The 21848-nt window shown below is 33.9% G+C and overlaps 1 protein-coding gene across 4 annotated transcripts in view; it reads left to right on the top strand.

Annotated features, from left to right (window-relative positions):
- CNTN1 (contactin 1) overlaps positions 1–21848 on the top strand; it is a 329895-nt gene that overhangs the window by 221225 nt on the left and 86822 nt on the right. For all 4 annotated transcript variants that reach the window (XM_057703538.1, XM_057703537.1, XM_057703536.1 and 1 more), the window contains one exon: positions 8432–8552. In XM_057703538.1, the coding sequence (XP_057559521.1) occupies positions 8432–8552 (121 nt within the window). The remainder of the gene's footprint in view (positions 1–8431; positions 8553–21848) is intronic.

The following is a 21848-nucleotide window of genomic DNA, read 5'->3' as shown; positions in this document are numbered from 1 at the left end:
GCCAGCTAAAGTTATTCTCTAGCAGAGAATGCCATAGTCTAGTCTTCAGGAAGCATTTGTCAAAGATAATGCTAAATAAATGGAATTAAGCACATAAAGCAGCAAGTCTTTGTTCAGAAATGTATTGGTTTGGAAAAATTTCCAAAAATTAATTCAACATTAAAGTCCCATTTGTTTTATGTAGAACTCCTTGTATACTTAAGCATCACTGGGGTAATTATTCTGGTTCTTTATGCTTGCAAAAAATACAGCATGTATATAAAATAAAAAGAAGGGGAAATAAACATATAAACTTTTGGTGTCTCAGGGATTTTATTTCATACTTCTACATTGTCAATTTTGATGTTTTATTTATTATATCACACTAGAAATATACTATCTTGTCATTAGCTGTCTTATTCCAAAAAAAAAAAAATAATTTTTTACAAAGCTAGTTTTTAAAAACAGAACATCATCTAAAGATCTGGAATTTTGTTGTGGTTTTGCCCTTGACAAGTTCTATGAGCTTGGGCAAAACAGTCACTCTGAGCCTCAGGCTTTTCATCTGTCATATGAGGAAGTTGGGCCATAGCAGAAGTTTTGAAAAACAGTAACAGACGGTTTTCAGCAGCAGAATTCTTTTCGCAAAGAAAGTTTAAATTAGAACCCCAGTAAATGTCAGAGATGAAGGTAAGTTGCTCTGACTGAAGAAATTTTGGAAGTATTTGTGAACATGTGTAGGAGCCCGAAGCCTTGGCCATAGGGCCTCTCACATCTTCCTATCCCAAAACACACCGCATTCTGATCCCTTCTTTCTACCAAGTGATCCATGAAGGTCTTCAGAACCCTAAGGCTAATGGAAACCAGTTTAAAAACCATATAAATTTAACAATGTTCAAGTTTTCTTTCGACTCTAAAATATGGATTCTAAACCCAAGGCTTAGAACCTTGGGTTTTGTCCATTATTTAAAATGCGTGTAGACACCTGAAAAAAAAATTTCCTTCCTTGTGAGTTTTAATTTAAAATGGTCCAAAAAAAAAAAAAATGGTCCGATTGACCAAAACTGGATTATTCAGCCATCAAAATAGCCAAATTTAGGGTTATTCAACATCTCCATTGATCCTATAAGTACTGGGTGACCTCTTAGAAATTATCCTAACCTTTTTCCTAATATATTTAAGTGTATATATTTGTAATGATAATACTCATTTTCATAAGATTTTGTAAGTCGTATTTTTTTTAATTTTTTACATGCAAGCAAACAATGCTGATGCATTACTTAAAATAACATTAACTTCAATATTATATCATATGAGGAAATTAATGTTAATTATGTTGTGTGTGAAAATGGTTTTGTGATTATTTAAGAGGATGGCCTTACTTTTTTGGAGATTTCAGTTTAATGTTTTGAGGGATGAATTATGATGGTATCAGTAATTTGTTTTTTAAGGGTTCAACAATAGATAGATAGATAGATAGATAGATAGATAGATAGATAGATGATAGATAATTAGATAAAACGAATATGGCAAAAAGTTTACAATTGTTGAATCTAATTGGTTAGTATATGGGTGGATATTGTACTATTATTCCTATTTTCTTATGTTTGAGCATTTAAATAGGTTAAAATTAAGTAAAAAAAGAAAGAAAATAATAGCATATTGTATTTTTTCTGTTATGAGAAAATATCCACTTTTACCTACCAAACTGTGAATCTAAACTCAGTTGTTTGATCCATGAAGCACTACTTTGACAACAGCTTAACTTGGTGAAAACAGGTTAACTACTGAGCCTTCTACCAATGGCTTAACTTAAAATCTCAAATTCCCTATCTGTAAAATGGAAAGATTAAACATGTCTCTCCGAGTGCTATAAAAATTAGATAGGAAATATATATGTAAAGTAGCCAGCACATGGTGAGGCATCTAAAGGGCCTTTAATAAGGTAGATCAGGTATTAGTAGGAGTTCATAGTAGCGACAACAATGGCAACAGCAATAGTAGGAGTTGTAGTAGCAATCTTAATAGTGGTATTAGTAGCAGCAGTAGTTGTACCCTATTACCAGCAATGGTGGTAGCAACAGTAGTGGTTGCAGTTATAGTAGTAGTGTGTCCTCATCTCTAAAGTACAGTTAAGAATAGTACCTCTCTCTCAGGGTTGTTGTAAGTGAATCTGCACATGTAGAGTATTTATAATAGTCTCTGGTACCTATAAAACCCTTACTTTTTTTTTTTGCTGTTATGTTGGTGATGGTGGTATTAAAGTTTGCATTTGCATCTCATGAATTTGCTATAGTTATTCATTCTTTAACCTAGCAAGGCAAAAGTAAAAAAGAAATGTTTATTTTTCATGAATATAGCATGTGTCATACATATTTCATAATTTTTGCTTACAGGTTTCTAGAACATTCTCTGTAAAGTCTATACCTTCCTCCAACCTTCTATATTTGTCTCTTTATTCTGAACTTTGATGGAACAAAAGAGATGTTTTGATAGAGCCATTACGAGCTCTAAGCTTTATCTAGACCTTATATATACCATATAGCATATGGCTTTGTTCATTATGGCTAACTGAATGTGTTAATACAACTTAGTAATTCAGACTCGTTTTTACGGCAGGAATGATTTTTCAAAGTTAGTTCATCGGGGAGTGGGAAAGAAGGAATGGACATTTATATTTTGGAAGGCTCTTGATTTAAACTTGGGAAATTTCTGAGTGGTAAACCACATATACGCTTTGGAACATCCCTGAGTTGTGCTATCACAGTTTCCAGTATGCAATTCAACTCTCCTCATAGGAAGGGAAGCATTTTGTAATTCAGCCAAGCTGTGGTTTTTAGTGAAAATATAGAGAGCATTCATATCTAATTTGTGGCTAGAATGTGCTGAGATCCATGATCTTTACTTGCTTTGTAAGCGTTCTGTCGACCACTGAGAACCTCAAAGTGCTAGCGCCATTTGTCAAAACTTCAGCAAAGCTTTTATACATAACAACTCTATTGGAGATGATAAAGCATATTTTTTCTTTGCTTTCCTTTTGAGGCGTTGCAGTGCCACACCTTCGCCAAATATAGGCCAAATGAGAATAAATGTTAAAGTCATTTATCATCGCTTTATGCAAATAGATCTGTCATTACCTACTTAAGTCCTAATGTTTAAAACAGGGCTGACTTTTAAAGTGAGTTTAACATTAAACTTTTAGAATAGTTTAATTAAAAGTTTTTAAGGGGTTTATTCTGAAGATTCAATAAGTATAACTTTAATATGACATTCTAAGACAAAATAGTGTATTTTTCATTACATGTGAAAAATATAAAAAGCATGACCACATTATTCCTCTCAGAATTAAATAAGTGTATATGAAAACAGCATTATGTTTCAAACTGAGATTTTGGGGGAAAATTATAGCGATTTCATTAAAAGAAGATTATTAGGTGTACAGCATTCGGATATTTTACAAAGGGTAACTATGATGCCACAAATTGTTTATTTTTATATTATTTTCTGCCCTCTTTTTTAATGTAAGGTTGAATTAAAAAATTAATTTCTGAAGTATTTTTTTTTAATTCCAATGTAATCACATGGCTCATTGAAATAGTGGGAGTTTAGCAGCAAAATTATCTTTCATTTATGCACATGAAGCAACCAAAGTAGTGAGTTCACATAATAAAAGCATGTAATAGAGCTAAGTGCTTTTCATTTTATGCAAACATTATTCTTTCTCAAATATATCTATTATCTTGTGTCATATTAGTTTAAAAATATTTTATTTAATATCTTTCCATTAATGAATATTTAATGTCAAAGTTCAGTACTATTAAGGATGTCAAAGCACATTAAAGCAGTCTGTTTTATTAATATATAGTGTTCAAATTATTTTATTTTACTATAATTATTTTATATTATTTTATTTTTTCTCACTAGAAATTTTCTCAGAAATATATGTCAGGTAGCAGCTACGATGGCTCAAGAAAAACTTTTATTATTACCTTCCCATATACACAATTTTACTCGCTTCTTACTTTAAATATTTTTTTAAAAGTTATAAATAATAAAATTTCTTTACCTCCTCTCTTAGATGAATTCTGTCTAGTATTATATGAGGAATTAGCCAACTGCAAAGTCAGGCAGAGCCCTCAAGATCTTCTTCAGTTCTGAAACCAACTACAAATTCCAGGAGTTGCCAGAACCACCCTCAGTTTCCATTTGCTAGAAGGAACTCACAGAATTTCCTGAAAGCTATTATGCTCCGGGTTACAATTTATGACCTGAATATCATGCAGATTAAAATCAGCCAAGGGAAGATGTGCATGGGGCAGGGTCCAGGAGACATAGCAAACATAGAGCTCCACTGTTTCTTCCCCATGGAGTCAGGATGCGTTACTGTATCAGCTTTGGTCTGTGGCAGTATGCACAGAGCATTGCCAACCAGGGATGCTTTCCTGAGCTTTGATGTTAAGAGGTTTAATGGAGACTTAATCATGAGGAATTGATTGACTGATCGATTGCCCCAATGGTTAATCTCAACCTCTAGGTCGACTGACACCATGTCAGCCTATCCTAAGTCACAATGTTTGTCTTTCTGGTGTTGCCAGCTCCTCCACTAAAACTGTACAGGTGCGGCTAACTGCCACCCTAAATCATATGGTTATTCAGTATGACCCAAGATACCCAGGCAAAGAAAGAATACAGCAGATTACCTTCCAGAAGCTGAGGGAAAGGGCACACCTCTCTTTGTAGGTCCTATGACAAATTTTGAATTTGTAAAGGCCTAATTCTTTATGACAAATATGGGTGGTTGAAAAACTTAGAGGTGTCCATTTTCTTATGTGTCAGCTGCATTCTTTTCTCTGTAAATGTACACATTATTCCTAAAATGTTTATATTTACTCATGAAATTAGTTTAAAATAATTTGAAATATATTATTAATTGATAGTTAATCTCATGTATATGGATAGCAACAATTGTTCTCAATTAAGCTATTTTAGCTTATAATATTATCCTTATCTTACCTGAAAAATCGTATGAAATAACTAAAAGAATTTAATGAAAACATTTTAGATAATAGGTATTTTAATTGATTTATGCAATATTTATTTGTTGAATTCCTCCTGTATGTCAGATATCACAATACGTAATTTGTATGTAATAATAAATAAGACCTAGTCCCTTCCTCAAGGAATTACCATCTAGTAGAAGAAATGAACAACTAAATAATTACAGTAGAAAGGGATGGTTAAAATGAAAATATGCAAGGGGCAGCCCCCTAACTGGACTTTGGATTCCAGAGAAGAAAGAGGCATCTTAACTTGAGATTAGCCAAGTGATAGAAGTGGGAGATGGGAAAATCCAGGCAGTACAAGTGATATGTACAAAGGTCTACAGGAAAGAGAACACATGGTAAAGTGTAAGTTTCTGGGACACAGGAAGTGGGAAAGGAGGTAGCAAGACTGCATACTTCATCCTGACATCAAAATAAGTCTCATTATGTGCTTACAAAAGTGCTGTGATTGTGATGGGCTCTATGAACTTGCTATCCTAACTCTGGTTGTAGCTGAGAAGAAGTAAATGTGTTATTTTAAGAGCAGATGCCAGAAGTCTTAATAAGCATGTTTAGTAATTCATTCAAGCAATGTATATTTGATGTTATTATGTTTTTGGGACTATGCTGGTCCTAGGGATATACAGATAGCACAGGGATACAATGCTGAACAAAACAGGCATGTTTCCTCCTCTCAAAACTTACAGTCCTTCAGGGAAACCAACTTTAATCACATAATCGTACAAATTTTATTGCAAATAGGATATATAATATCATATTAGGTAAAATGTGCTACGGCAAAATATAATAACAGAAAACGGAAAGACTTGCTTAAGGAGATGATGTGAACTGATATCGGTGGGGGAGGGTAAATGTTTTTTAGGTGAAGGTGGTAAGAGGGTGGGGTATGAAGAGACCAAATTCCAAGAGAGGAAACACCTTGGAGAATCAGAGATAGGCGATAACAAGATTCATTTAAGGTCCTAAAAAGGGAATGTTCTGGAAAGCGGGGTGTAAGTGAAATGGTGGCACTAGTTGAGCTGTAATATTGGACAGAATTTACAGAATGGGCCATGTTGACCATCATAGCACTTATGGCTCTTATTCCAGGAAGGGGAACTTTTCAAAGGTTTCAGCTTATTTGTTTTCATCGAAAGGGATGATTTGATCATATTTGCATTTTTAAAAGGTCACCCTGGGTACCAAGTGGAGAAAAGAATAGATGGGACGGGGTGAGGGTCATGACCAAATAGGATATGTAGTTCCGTGAGGATGTTGGTAGCTTGGAAGTGCTGACGAAAAGGAAGGGATAAATTCAATAATTTGTGATGGAATTATAAGGAAGATGAAGAGGAGGGGTTGAGAATTTTCTCAAAGTTTCTGGAAAATGTGCTGTCATAGATGAGTAGAAAAGTTGAGTGTTTGGGGAAGGAAGGTCAAATGCTATTAGAAGTCAAGCGAAATGAGTTGGGAACCAGATTAAAACGGATTGAGGGGTAAGAAGTAAAGAAATGGCAAAGACTAAAAACAGAAAGTACGGGTTTGAGGAAGAGGTATTGTCAGAATCCAAGCAACCATCCAATAATTAAGTGGTTAACATGAGGAAAGAAGAATAGTTGTTTGTTTCCAGGGGAAAGAAGAGAAGAGCAGAGAGAGGTAAGATATAGGAGTGGGAATGAGTGCCAACAAGATGGTAGGGAACAGGGAGAGGTGAAAGTCCTGAGAAATCCCTAGTAAAAGTGTGACCAATAGGACTTTTAAAAATAGAAATATGTAATAGATGATAATTGCCTTATTTTGTGGGATATATCAAATTCCATGACCTTCAACTCTTTAGTAAACTTACTTCATTAGGGAATATTTTGTGTTAGTAGGTTTCATGGCAAAATAGAGAAAAGCCTGGTCTGGAGCTCCTTGGTCAAGAGAACAAAAGGAAGGAACTCCCCTACCTTAGGAATTTGAAAAAATCTTGGAAACTGGATTTTCACCCAATCTTAGACCTCAAGGGACAGGGAAACCCCAACTAGCATTAAATTATATGATCTCTAGGTTTGTTTTTAATGAGCCTGTAAATTACTGAGACCAAGGAACAAGGTGTGTGGCCACTGACCAGTTCTTTATATGGAGATAGTAGTATCTTATTACAACCAACTGAATCAATACGCAGATGATAACTAGTTATTATTTTTAGTTAATCTTATTAATCAGGCAAGGATTGCAACCCAAATACTTTCCAAAACTGGCAGGGAATTTAATATGTGAAGGTGCCACCAGCAGAACCAATAGTGAAGCAGAGCATTTATTCCACATATAGTCATTAAATAATCAGAATTTTTAAACTTGCAGGTCTGTCATATAACAGAAACAATGCCTTCATCTATTATGTGAAATATTAACCTAGCCATTAGTTTTGCATCCTTTAATCCATCTGGATATCTATGATAGCAATAGTAAATCAATATTTTTGATTCTCAGGAAAACCAAATGCCTATTTAAAATTTTTTTCCAAATTTTTCTCTTAAGAGAATATTTTGGAGATAATGAGGATTGACTATGTTATACTCCTCCTACAAAACAAATGGAGTAACCATAGTAAAATTACTTGGCTACTCTAAGTCTTACTTTTAAATTTAATAAAATGGAAAAAATAGGACCTATCTCATAGGACTGCTGTCAGAAGAGAATGGAATGAGATACCATATATTCTTGCATAGTCCAAGACCTGTACAGAGGAGGCATTTGATAAATGCTAGCTATTTTTAGAAATTACATTGGGGTGATGCCTTATCATTCACAAGCAAAATTCCCTCAAGCCTCCTTAAAAAATATGTGTTAAACATTATTCTAAGCACTGGGAATAGAGCAGTGAACAAGACAACAATCCCTGCCCACATGGAGCTTATATTTTGCCCAAAACAGAACATGTTAGTAGAATTGTCCATTTTGACAATTTCTGCACACTTTTAGGATCTTTGTAAAATGAACTGTGGCACGTATGAAATTAGTCATTTAGATTGATTTTGCGTAACCGAGTTAATAATTCTTCCTAGCCATGTAGCACTTGTTTATCTTCATCGATATTCAGCATCAAGATTTTTGGACCTTCACATTTCTTTTTAAAAGACAATGAAATAGTTTCATCCTGTATTTTCTCTCAAAAGGCCCTCTGATTATAGAAATAATACAATGTTAAAGACATTAAAGCTAAAAAGGACCTTAAGTAATTCACTCTTTCACTTGAGATACCAGAGTTTAAGTAGCCCAGGAACACACAGACAGTTAGCACATCTAAAACAGATGCCTTTTAGTGGTGTCTATTTTGTTAGGGGAAAATATACCTCTCATATCCTAAATGCCATGTAATTGGTGAAAAATGTACTGATTTGAATGACTGCTGTTTTTGCCGACAGCTGGATTCCAATGGGGAGCTGCTCATTCGAAATGCTCAGCTAAAACATGCTGGGAGGTACACGTGCACCGCTCAGACAATTGTGGACAATTCTTCAGCCTCCGCTGACCTTGTTGTGCGAGGTAAGAGTTTCCACATTTTAGAATCACAAAACCAAAGCTATTTCACTTGCATAAATATGTATAATCTTCTGGTAACTCTGGTTTGAATTCTTATATATTTAGAGTCTTGATCCTTGAGAACAGCTCCTCACTCATGCCTAAGACTGATTTCTGCCAGAGGAGTAGTAAACAGGACTGATTTTGTTTGTTTTGCTAACTACATCTTCTAGCAACTTACACCACATACCTCCTACTAAATGTTTGTGCTTTTAAACTTAGTACTTACCAGAAGTTCTCAGTTCCTGCTATCTTTCATGTGTTGAGTAGAGTGTTTTTTCCTTTTTTTATTTTTTATGGAAAAAAAATATCCTAGTGCTGCTTATTATAACCTCATGTGTTATATATTTACCACTATTATCTTAGAATAAAAAATGATTTGTACATGTATCATATTTCTATGATTTTCAGACTAGCGCTTTTGTTCTTATAAATGATTGAGAATGTGCATGGATACATGCTTATTGAAAATACAACCCCTTTGCTACTGGTCTCTGCTGTATAGCTGAGCTCAGAACATGCCTTCCTTTATTTAAAATCATCCATCAGCTCTTCACTCACTGCCTACACAATGAAGACCATTCCTTTTAGCTAAGCACCCAAGAAGTTCCATGCCGTGCAGTGACTTCAGCCTGTTTAGCTTTAATCTCTCACAGTTCCTCCTGACTGACTAGTCCACAGAAATACCCTAGGACTTCTACTTCTGTTCCTTGGTTCACAGCATTCCTTCCATACCCTGTTTTCATCATTTGTTGTCCAAATCTTATCCATCCTTCAAGGCTTGGCTCAAGACATACCAAACTCATGAGTCATTTTTTTGATGTTCCAAATATGAGCCCTCTCTTCCAAACTCTCATAACGATTACTGCTTTCTCTAATGTATTTTATTGCAATCTGTACATATGAGTTATCTTCTCTACTAAATTGTGAAATTCACATACACATTTTTAGTGAGTTGTGGAATTCTATGTCATAGTTTCATAGTTCCCTTTTACCCTCTGTCTCAGTGACATGTTAAAATTTGTATTTTTTTCACATTTTACCTACTAGAAATATTTCTTGACCATTATTTATTGCACTTTTTTCCAGTCAGTTTTTGCACAATCTGATAAATAATTAGTAAATGAGATGATATTCATGCTTCATCTGAATACCATTCTGGATCCAGATGAATATAATTTCACTTAATCTCCTACACCTCCTGCATTTTCCTCTAGAGCAGTGGGAGAATGGAGGCCTCAGTCACACTGGAAAATATTGAAAACCCTCTTATTCCAGTTGAATATATTCTTCAGTAGAGTAATAGAACTCTATCTGAAATTTCTTTATCAAAATGAACGTAGGTGTTTATTACACACAACCCTTATTGAAAATTAATAAAACTCCAAGCCTACAAAATACTAAATTAAAGAAGGTTCATTTAGGTTTGGTGTTTCCATTAATAATATTTTATTTTCTGGTACGGTGGGACATCTACTGTCTGTGAGAGTTATCAGAGAAAGGGATTATTCACTGTTCTTTCTAGTCAGACCACAAGCTGTTAAGCCACTTCCAGTGATAGCCTATGTATATATTTAATTGAAATTGTTTGCATTTTAAAAGATTATCATTAGTGTTACAATAGGGATTATGTTACAATGCCTGTACATCAGTGTCTTCATATAACTACATTGCGGTAAACTCCCAGTGTTCACAGGGAAAAGGAATTTTATAGATGTAGTCAAAGAATATTAATAATCTTATTCACTCATGCTTAGGTAACTAATAATCATCATACTGTGTATTTTTTATAGTAAAACCAGTATAAAAAAGGTATAGCAGATATTATGTAAAAATGTAAAGTTTTTCTTTTTTCTAAAGCCTTTTAGATATAGGAAAAATAACTTAAAGCAATGGAACATGGCAAGTGCACTTAGTAGAAATATGATATGGTATTTTAAGTCCCAGGATGTTGAAAAAACTATACAGGTAGATAAAAAGCGTTGCTTAGCACTGATAAAAGTCTGAAAGTCATAATCCTTTTCCAAACTTTATTTCTAATAATATAAAAGACATTCATTTTATATCAAGAGAAATTTGCAATTCAAATAGTCAGATACATTTCTGCATAGCTTGTGTCCAAAATGTATATGAAGTAGATCTTCAAATGTGATTTATATACTTAAATCATGGAATATAAAATTAAAATTTTCTTTATTTCTTATAATAATGATGAGTTATATATAAAATGACATAGTATGCCTTATGTAATATCCACTTAGTTATGTTTTTTCACTTCGTCTAAGAAATCATAACCTGGAGTCCATGCACAAGCTTCAAGGGGTCCATAGATCTTCTGACATTGAATTGAATTGAATTTAGAATGGAAGCAGTGTATTCGTTAAATATGAGTGCTTCTAACTATAAAACTGAAATTAAATATAGAAAAAACATAGCCAAAGAAAAATGTAACTTTGGATCTGATTTCATGGAGCTTTTTACCTAGAGAAAACTCACTCCCCCGCTTATCTGTTTAATGTTTGGTAGAACTGAGAAATAAGTAAGACAATAGCAACTGTTGTCAACTAAAAACAATTTATAGAAAATGGCTCAATAATCAAATATGTCATTGTCTTTTTGTGGTTGCATAAATGTTTACTTGTGAAAACCTATAGTACTTTAATTTATTTACCCACTAATTGAGTCCACAGATGCTCAAGGAAAAGAGACCATAAAAGTGACACACATTGCCTATTTCTCCAGTTATGCAAATAATTTCAAGTCATGAAGTAGTACTGGCCATGCAATTTTCACTTTTGGTATCCAAAGCTGTCTTTTATAGTAGTTCTATCCTTTCAGTTTCAGAAATACTTCTAGTATTTCTATAGTATAGACATTATTTTTGTAAAAGTAACCTGTATTTAAACAAAGTTGTCCTGAAACGCCCAATACGTAGAATTCAAGCTGCACTGATTGAAAGAAGTGAAAACTACTTTTTCTTGGCAAAACATTCATTCACTGTTCTAAAAACTCACCAGAAGCACCAAAAATTTTAGATAAATCAATAAATGTTCTTCATCACAGCCCTGGCAGAAGTAAAGGATTACCCTCTCTGAAATAGTAAGCATTCAACACTGCCCCTTTAGGATTCTAAGAAATTTAGATAAATCAAATATGGAATTATGCAAAAAATGACAAGCCGTAACAACAGAGAATCAGGAAGGGTTAAAAAGAAAACAATATGGTTAGAGTCTAGAGTACATCAGACACTCAGCATCAGAATCAGAATAAAAATAATCATGCCTAAATCTTTAGATAAATAAGGGAGGAAATAATAAAAATGAGTTGGAAATAAGATACTATAAAATGAGGCAGTGTAGGGGGAGAAAAGAACTACAAACAGTAAACAATCATTGAAAAAAATCGATGGGTTAAACAACAATTAGAGACAAATTAGGAAAAGATTAGGGACCTGAATGATAGGTATGAGGAAATCATCATATTTCATCACAGAAAAACAAAGACTTACTATGAAAAAAAGATTATAAGGATACAATGAGAAAGTAATATTTGTCAAATTTGATTACCAGAAGAAATATTAGAGAAAGTAAGAAAGAATAGTTTTCAAAAAGATAATGACTATAGATTTGGGAGGATTAGTGACAATTATGACTTCTCATTTTCAAGGGTCACAATGAAACACAAGAAAATTAATAAAAATAAATAAAGCCACAGAACATTCAAGACAAATAGAAGATTGTAAGAACAGCAAGAGTAAAAACATATTTTCTGCAAAGGCATAACAATACTGACAGCAGACTACTCAGCAGCAATAATAAAAGTCACAGGGTAATTGGGGGCTCCAGAATTCAAGGTGACCCCCAGTGGTCCTTGCTTTTTGGTAAACCAACCCTTGTGTAATCTCTCTAACACTAAGAGTTGGTCCATGTGCCAGCAGAAGTGACAATGCTGAACACTGTCATAAATCACATTGCTGCTTCTGCCTTGGTTTTTGGAATTCTCATTCTAGAGGAAGCCAGCTGCCACGTCATGAGAACATTTCAGCAATCTTTAGAGAAGCCCACATGAGGAGGAAATGAGACCTCCTATTGATAATCAGCACCAAATTCCCAGTCACTTAGTGAGTCATCTAGAGAGCAGATCCAGTCAAGCTTTCAGATGATGGTAGCCTTGGCCAACAAATTGATTACAACTATCATGGCAGACCCTGATCAAGAACTATTCACCTAAACCACTCAAGCATTCTTAATCCACAGAAATTGCAAGAGATGATAACTGTTTACTATTGTTTTAAGCCACTGAGTCCTGGGGTAATTTATTACACAGCAGTAGATAACTAATACAACCATGGACTGTGCTGAAAGAAAAACAACTCTCCACCAAGAAGTATATATATATACACACACACACACACACACACATATATATATAAACAAGTTATCATTTCATAATGTGGAAAAATAGCTGTATTTAGACCAACAGAAACAGAGTTTATTTCCCAAGAGACTCTTATGTCTAAAGGAATATTTAATGGATAAATTTCAGGAAGAAGGAAAATAATCCCAGAATAAAGTTCTGAGAAGTCAAATAGTACCATGAACAAAGAAAACAGTAAATATATCCAAATCTAAGCAAGCAGAGCTAAACCAGACTATGCTGTGGTCTGGATTTGAGAACTGGTGAGAATAAGTTGCACACTGATCAAGCTGATAGTTGCTTTTACTTCAAGTTTCTAGTAAAACAACGAATCTGACATATATCTCTATGTACGTATGTATGTATATGCATATGTGTGTATATTTTATATGGTGAGACATAGAGAACGCATGAAAATGATAATCATGAAATATAGGGGAGTGGTTACCTCTGGGTTGGAGATAGGAGGGGAGGTGGGTGTGGTTAAGGAGGGAGGGGACCCACAAAGGCTACATCTGTGTAAGTAATGTTTATATCTTAAGATGAATGGTGAGTTTGTAGGTGGTCATTTAATTTATACAGCTTTACCTAAATGTAAAATATTTCTCAATATATTCAATTTAATTAAACAGGGTCACCTGCTATCCCGTACTTCCTCTCCACAAACCTTCCCAGCAAAGATTCATGAAAAATCTTTGTGTAACCTCTGGGTGCGGGTCCCAAACTTGGCTGCATATCAGATTTACTACTACAATTAATTTTGAATACATAGTTTTAAGCCCCTTCTTGGAGGTTTCTAAATTAATAGCTCTGGGATGGGTTTAGCAAAGCCAGATTAAAGATTGGCCTGGTGAACCATGCTGCATCAATGCTAGACACAGAAATTGACCCATACAAATATGCTCAACTGATTTTAACAAAAATACAAATTAAATCAGTGGAGAAAGGTTAGCCTTTGCAATAAATAATGCTAGAACAATTGAGCATTCATAGTCAAATGGACTTAATTAACTCAAAATGATGGACTTATTTGTAACATTTAACCAAGAAACATTTAGGAAAAAAAAAGTATAGGTGAAAATCTTCAGCTCCTAGGGCTAGATGAAGAGTTCTTAGACTTGACACCAAAAGCATAATGCGTAAAATGAAAAAGTGATAAATTGAACTTCATCAAAATTAAAAACTTTTGCTTTGTGAAAGTCCCTGTGAAGATGATAAAAAGACAAGCACCAGGCTGGGAGAAAATATTTGCAAACCATGTATCTAAGGAAGGTTTGTATGTAAAATATGTAAAGAACTCTCAAAACTCAAAATTAAAATAACCTAATATGAAAACGTTCAAAAGACATGAACAGACATTTCATGGCAGATGATATACAACAGGTAGATAAACACATAAAAGATGTTCAACATCATTAACTGTTAGGAGAATGCACATTTAAAACCCCAATGATATATCACTACATACCTATCAGAATGGCTAAAATAAAAAAAACAAAATGATGTAGAGAAACTGAGTCACTCACACTGCTGGTGAAAATGTAAAATGGTACAGCCACCCTGGAAAAGAGCATGGCTGTGTTTAAACATGTGCTTACCATAGGACACAGTAGTGGCACTCTTGGACATTTATCTCAAAAATATTAAAACTTATATCCACATAAAATATATATACACAAATGTTCATAGCTGTTTTATTCATGATAGCCCAACACTGGAAACAAATGCCCTTAAACAGGTGAGTGGTTAAATAAACTGTGGTATATTAGTACCATGGAATATTAGGCAGCAGTAAGAGAAGAATGATCTATTGAGGTGTGCAATTTGGATATATCTTCAGGGAATTAATGCTGAGTGGGGAAAAAAAAGCCAAACTTAAAAGAATACATACTGTGTGATTCCATATATTATTTAGCATTTTTCAAATGACAAAATTATAGAGATGGAGAGTAGGTTAATGGTTGTTATGGCTTAGGGAGATTAGAGGAAGGGGAGTCGCTGTAGCCATAAAAGGGTACAACAGGGAATCCTTATGATGAAATTGTTCTGTATTTTAACTGTGGTCATGGTCCCATAAGTCTACACATGTAATAAAACTAAGAGTTTCTTAGAACTAAACAAACACAAACACACGAATGAATGTAAAACTAGCGAAATCTGTACTTATAAAGTTGACGGATTATGTCAATGTCAATTTTCTGGTTGTGTTGCATTTAGTTACACAAAATGTTTTGGTGAGTAAATGAGTGAAGGATATGCAGCACCTTCCTGTATTAATTTTCAATTGCATGTGAATCTATAATTATCTCCAAAAAAAACTTTAAGAAAAAAATCACTGGACATAAAATATGCTGAAAATATAAAGAAAATATGTACATACGAGCTCTTTTTTTCAAAAATAGTATAATATTACTAGAAGGCAAAGAGTATGCCACGCCCAGAAGTAATGTTTGAACAAGTGGTGGCCGCCACACTGCTATCTAAGGAAGTGGATCCAGGGCTGGGAAGGAGCTAGTGGGGCTGCAGCTTTGGGACCAGGGTTGAATTACCAAAGGCAGCAGAGGAGAGTATGTGCTCCGCTTCTTCCCCCAGAACCCTCCTTCACTGTTTTTTCACTATGCATTTCTGTCTCCCTTTTAAATAAATATTGGATACATTTTTAAAGACTGTCAGTATGGAGGGCATCAAATTACAGCATTCCAGAGTGACCAAATGTTTAAACCTGGCCTGGGTTGTCAAATCTCTATCTTTAATAAGGCCCCATGATGTTTGTGATGAAGTGGTCTTTAAACGGTTTTTGGAAATTATTGCTCTAGGGAATTCATGGCAAATAGTTTGAAAGTCATATTGTTTTTATTTATAGAATGGGTAATTACATTATAAATGTGTTTCAAAAAGATGGTAAGGTCCTCTTTTACTCTAGTTTGTCCTGTGCAAACCAAGTAGAAGTCAATTAAGAGACGACTGAAAAACTGTTATGAATATTTGGCTACAAGTCAGGGAAGGGAGCTCTGACATAAGGACAGGAGTGGCATGGAAATGGAGGAAGGCAGTCCAGGTGGTGAGAAAAAGAGTTAACTCCATGTGTTTTTCCCTCACCTTCATACCATTTTAGCACAGCTGCACTTAAGCACTGTCACACCAAATAAAATAGCTTCAAAAACTCTAAAGTTAATCAAAAGCCACTCAACCTATGTATCAACAATAAATAAAACAACAAAAACAAAATATGATGAAATATTCGCCAGCTAGAGAACTAATATAAAAATGAAGATAACTTTACAAAAGATTGTTATACCATTCTTGGTAGTATGACATTTAAACTAATTTATAGATGATTTTAGTGAATATTTTTTCTATCAGAGCATATGTGACATCAATTTAAAATAATACTGTTAGTGAAAGAGGTAATTTCAGAATAAAACTTTAAAACAGAGGTGCATGTAATACAGCCAAAGGGATTTAGAATTTGAACAACTACAAATAGCTTAATATCTAAAAGACCTTTCTAGTTTAAAACTATTTTTAGTTTTAAAAAAAAAAAGAACCAGCTATTAGACTTCCAATGGTTTTAGGCTTCTTGTGTAAAAACCCAAATCAAGAGGACTGATGCAAATTTCCTTTTTGTTGTCATTGTAATAAAAGTTCGTATTTCGGCTGCTCCATCAAGTCAGTTTTGGTGCAGCCTTGTATGGATGTTTCCAGCAAAAGATGTTTCTGAAAGACTTAAAGCTTTTCAGTTAAAAAAAAAAGTGTCATTTAGAAGGAAAGGTTTTTCGGGATTTATTCGACAGTACTTGCGGGAACATTCATGTAGCTTGCCAAATCTAAATTCTCTTTCATGAGCGCACTTTTGGACAACATTCAAAAATGGACCATAAAATTAGGCCACAAAGCAAGAAATTAGGCTTTGACATACGTTTTTTACTGCTTTCTGTGGCATTTCTGCTGTATTGTAAATACCCTTGGCCATGCTACCGACTGTAAGGAGGACCTTCCTGACACCTGGCTGGAGATAATGTTTGTCACTAAAATTGCCAAAATAGGAAATTCAATCATGATTATACTTTTCATATCTGCCCCCACTTTTACATCTTATCTACCATATTAAACAAAATTTCTTAATACAAGGGTGAGATTTAAAAACAAACCAAAGAAAAAAGACTTTCCCTCTCTGAAACTTTTAGTCTGATTCTCAACACTGACCTATGTTACATGAAATTTAGAAATGTTTTGGAAAAAGAGTAACTAAAGTTAAAGTGGACATTACAAAACTGTAAAAATAATGGCATCCCCAAATCAAGTTTGTATCATTTATATTCTTATATTAGAAGCTTATATTCATAGTTTCACATAGATTTTTATTTAGATTAGAATATTGTATGTGTGCATGTGTGTGTCTGTATGAAACATTCTACTTTATTTCTAACGCCAAAATATAGCTGCAGAATGGAAATGGATATGTTAGATGCCATCGTTATTTGATGTAATCCCCTGAAGTTTTTATTACTTGGCCTAATGACATGGTTACCAGATTCTTTCTTAAGGAGGTCGTTTTGGTTGATGACTAACCCACTTTTAAATCCTGTATTGGCTAAGTTAAGGTAATATAGCCAAATAACCTGCTGGAAGCTGTCAATATATTTTTTAGTCTGAATAATACTGCTGTAGTTTAAACAATCATAATGGTTGGCTAATGGTCTTTTCTACCGAAAATGTTCTTGAGTATTTATTACTCCCAGATTGTCTATGTTAGCAGAATTCATATCCAGAGCACACCTCTCTTCACTATCCAGGCAAACTTAATTTTGAACCATTTACTTGGAAATGTTGTTTCAGGTTAATTAGTACTCTTTCTTTAGAAAAAATGAAATAAACATTTTTTTTTGTCCCAGATTAAAGGTCTAATGGTCCTATTATTGGAAAATCATGCAGCATTTCCTTTTTTTTTTTTTTAACTTCCAACTTCTTCAGAGTAGCTACATGAAATAGCTACATTTCTGTTAAAATTGGAATACACAGTTTTAAATCTAGGATTAATCCTAGGGGTCATCTAGAAAATTCCCATCCCTTTATACTACAAAATTCAGACTTTGAGAGAAAGAGACTTGCCTTGTATTACCCATCTATTTCGTGATAATCATTTTGGAAACTCAGTCCAATTTTCTGATAATAGGCTTCTTCCAGACAGTAGGAATAAATAAAATCTGTAGTTAATTTCTAAAACTTCTGTAGCCAGTGCTTTAAAATTTTAATACTTTAATACTCTAAAACTTTCAATAGTTAATTTCATATAGTACCCAAAAGATTACCAAGTCTGTTCTAGACCTGCTGCTACTAAGTCATGAAAGTTACTGATTGCAGTTCTGCTCTTCTTGCTTTCCTATCCATTGTCCGGCATATGATAATAAATAGTAGTTGAGTTTTTAAAACATTGTAGGAAAAATAAAGCCAAAGACATTTATTTAAAAAGGTTAAATTCTCACCTCTTGGATTACTTAGTGTTCTGTTTGTATGGCTAACTCAGGCACCTTGGTTATTTGTGAAAGCAAAAGGATAGTGAGTCTGCCATCATGTTAAAAGTTAGTGGAACTCTTGGTATTAAATCAGGACTTAGATTTCTCCGGTATCTGGCTTAAATATTCACACTGTGTTCAAGAATTCCTATATTCAAATTATTATTAAATAACCAAATGTGGAATTTATGTTCAAAATTGTTATTTAAGCATTGCATGCTTAAATTAATTCAAAAGGACTTTTAAATTAATCAAATTAATCACTATAAAATTAGGAAGAACAGATTAAAAAGTTTCATGTGCTATACACGCAAAGTTAGACAGACATACAAGGATACACATAGCCTACCACCCCCACCCGCCTCACACACACACGCTTATGTGAAGACATCCAAAAAAGAGATTCACTTGTATAGGCAGAAAGATGTGTCCAGATCATCACAATCAAATCAAAGAGAATAGTTGAGGTAGTTTTTCAAGTATTTGGGTCAGAAAAACACACATTTACCTCAGATACTTGGATAATTGCCTCTGCTTTCCACGAGCTTTGGCCAAGAAAGTCTGCCACAGAGACAGACTAAAGATTCCATCTCATCAGTCCTTGCAGGACTGAGACAGGAAAATGGCCCTTGCTGCCCACACTGGCTGGAACAACGACTGACAGGGCGCCATTCAGAGGCATCCTGAACCCACTTGGCGCTAAACCACAGCAATACATCTATTGATAGCCAAGACTGCCCAGAAATTAAGCTTTCTCATTTCCATTGAGAATCAAGAAATTCAAAAGCTGCTAAGGGCCAGTTCTCCTTAACTGTTATAAGCTGAAGCTGAAATAATCAGCTGATAGGCATATCTGTTTACAGTAAATGCAGAATTTAGAAAGTAGCTTGATTGTTTCAAAGCTAGAACTTACTAGTAGTTCCATTTTATAAAAGCTCTAGTAAAAATAGCAGCTTTCCCAATTAATACTAAAGTTATGAAGTACATCAATAATTTGAAATTGTATTTTTCAACATCAGTTCAATGTAAATTGACATAAATTCAAGGAAATGCTCAAATATATCAACAAAGTATGTAGTTCATTCAGAATGAGTCATGATAGTTTAAGCTTTAAGATGGATCTTGCAAGTGATTTAGTTTAACCCTTCATTTTACAAATTCAAAACTTGAAACATAACAGTGTGAGGGTTATAAACTGGTAGATGACACTGCGAAGGATGCACTGATATAAGTGTAGACTCCTTTTCTTTTTCCTCTCTGGAGCACAGGCAGAGAAGTTTCCTTGTAGAATTTCTTCTCTTCTTCAATTATTGCTCCTGACTCTCTTTGTCTTATAATCAAACTGGTCAGCTTTTGGCAAACTGGAATTTATTCTTTTATGCAGTCCGTCTGTATCCATGTCTCCCTTAAAAAATAATCAGTGACCTTGCTCTCCTCACTCTGCTTCCAGGAGAGAAAGCTGGAAGCTTTACAGAACTTAATAGCCTGGCATGCTTTCAGACGCTCCACTTCACTGGTCCTTCATGAGTTTTATATATCAGTGTATATCTACCGGACAGTAATGTGAAATTAAGCTGACAATTACATCAGATTACAAGAGCAGTACAGATAATCAGTGAAACCCAAAAGTCTTTATGGGCATGAGTAAATGGCAATTAGTTCATATTTTAAAAGCAATTTTAATTTATGTTGGCAAGATATTATGTTTGCAACTCCAATCTTTATGCTGTGAAAAGACATATATTATGAACATAAAATAAAAAATAAAGATATATAATTATACAATTTAATGTATAACATATGACATAATTATATAGTATATATTATAATAAAACATATTAAGTAGCATATATTTATTATATTATGTAAGGATATATAATATTTATTAAAGGCTTATTTTTACCAGACACTATTTTAAGAGATGGATACTATTATTATCCCCATTTTACACATAAGGAAATTGAGTCCCAGAGAGGCTAAGTTACTTGCCCAAGGTCATTCAGCTACTAAGTGAAAGGACAAGATTTTAATATAGACAGTCTGGTTTCACATATAACGCATAGTTCATTGCTATAACATAACATAATCAAACACTAATTCAGGTATATTTATTGAGATAAAATAAGCAATGTGGAAAATTAAAATATGGGCCCTTTTCTTTTTCTGGTAGGAAATGTGTATTCTATAGAAAAGTTACTGATGCAGATTTTTCAATGCTATTTTTGCCCATAATGTATTTATGACTGGTCTAATAAAAAGGAAAGCTATAATAATTAACACTTTTTTCTTCTAGTCAACATCATACAATTATAATTACAATAGCGAATACAGTAATAAATCATGGCAGATGGTTTTAAGCTTGATCTTATAATGTTTCTTTAGCCAAAAAATAGTTCATTCAAAATGTTTAAATGGTTTAGATTAGAATGTATGTGTCCACAGAACTTTCATATAAATTTTATCATGTCATCCTAACAAAATTTCTGTGCGGTCGTAGTACAAGGACTAGTAATCCATTCATAGGCAAAAGAAGTTTAAAACAGAAGAAAAAGAAAATGAAAATATTCCTCAGAGCTCACATGATCAAGCCAGAACTTGGCCAATTATTAGTGTTTCAAATTCACTACATAACTTACTTTTTCTCACTTCTCCTTAGTGTTTAACTTCCCCAAATATAAAAATCAGATCAGATCATTTTTATTGTACATCTGGTTCAATGTTGGTATATGGTTTGTTTAGCTAAATTGTTCGCCCAAACACTCTGAAGAATTAGTAATTCGAAGTTAATTTAGAGAGTAAAATTTTAAGTTATTTGAAATTAGAATTTCATGATATCTTTTCTTTTGGTTCATTTTATTTAAAAAAAAGAAGAGAAAATGCCTTACCTTCATTATTGAAAAAATAACCAACAAAAGGCTCAGTGATATAAAATCCCTTTTAAGCAACACAATTTTTTTCGTATGATTTTTGTGAAGTCTGCCATTTCAAGGAATGTGCAGTTATTTCCTCATGGTGCTTTTTGCAGACTGGTTTCCTGCCGCCACCATCTATCTCCTTCCCACCAGCCAACCTCACCAGCCCAGGCCCTGGGAATTTGATTGGGTCAGAGAATTTATTACACCCAAGCAAATGAAAATGAAGGAAACTCAGAGAAAACGTTTACCCTCTAAACCTGTGGTCCGTTTAAGAAGTGTAGACAGGAGATTTTAGTCCTTTAATTCTATCACATAGCTCCTCAGACCACCATCATCCTCATTGGGATTGATTGAGACAGATTCAGAGAGAAAGGGAGAAATGTTAAAAGGGTAATATCAATGCAACCGATTGT

The sequence above is a fragment of the Hippopotamus amphibius genome, chromosome 12, assembly GCF_030028045.1.
Source record: "Hippopotamus amphibius kiboko isolate mHipAmp2 chromosome 12, mHipAmp2.hap2, whole genome shotgun sequence".
NCBI classification, from domain to species: domain Eukaryota; kingdom Metazoa; phylum Chordata; class Mammalia; order Artiodactyla; family Hippopotamidae; genus Hippopotamus; species Hippopotamus amphibius.
Note: the sequence above shows the minus strand (reverse complement) of the source record. Positions and strands in the feature narration are given on the sequence as shown.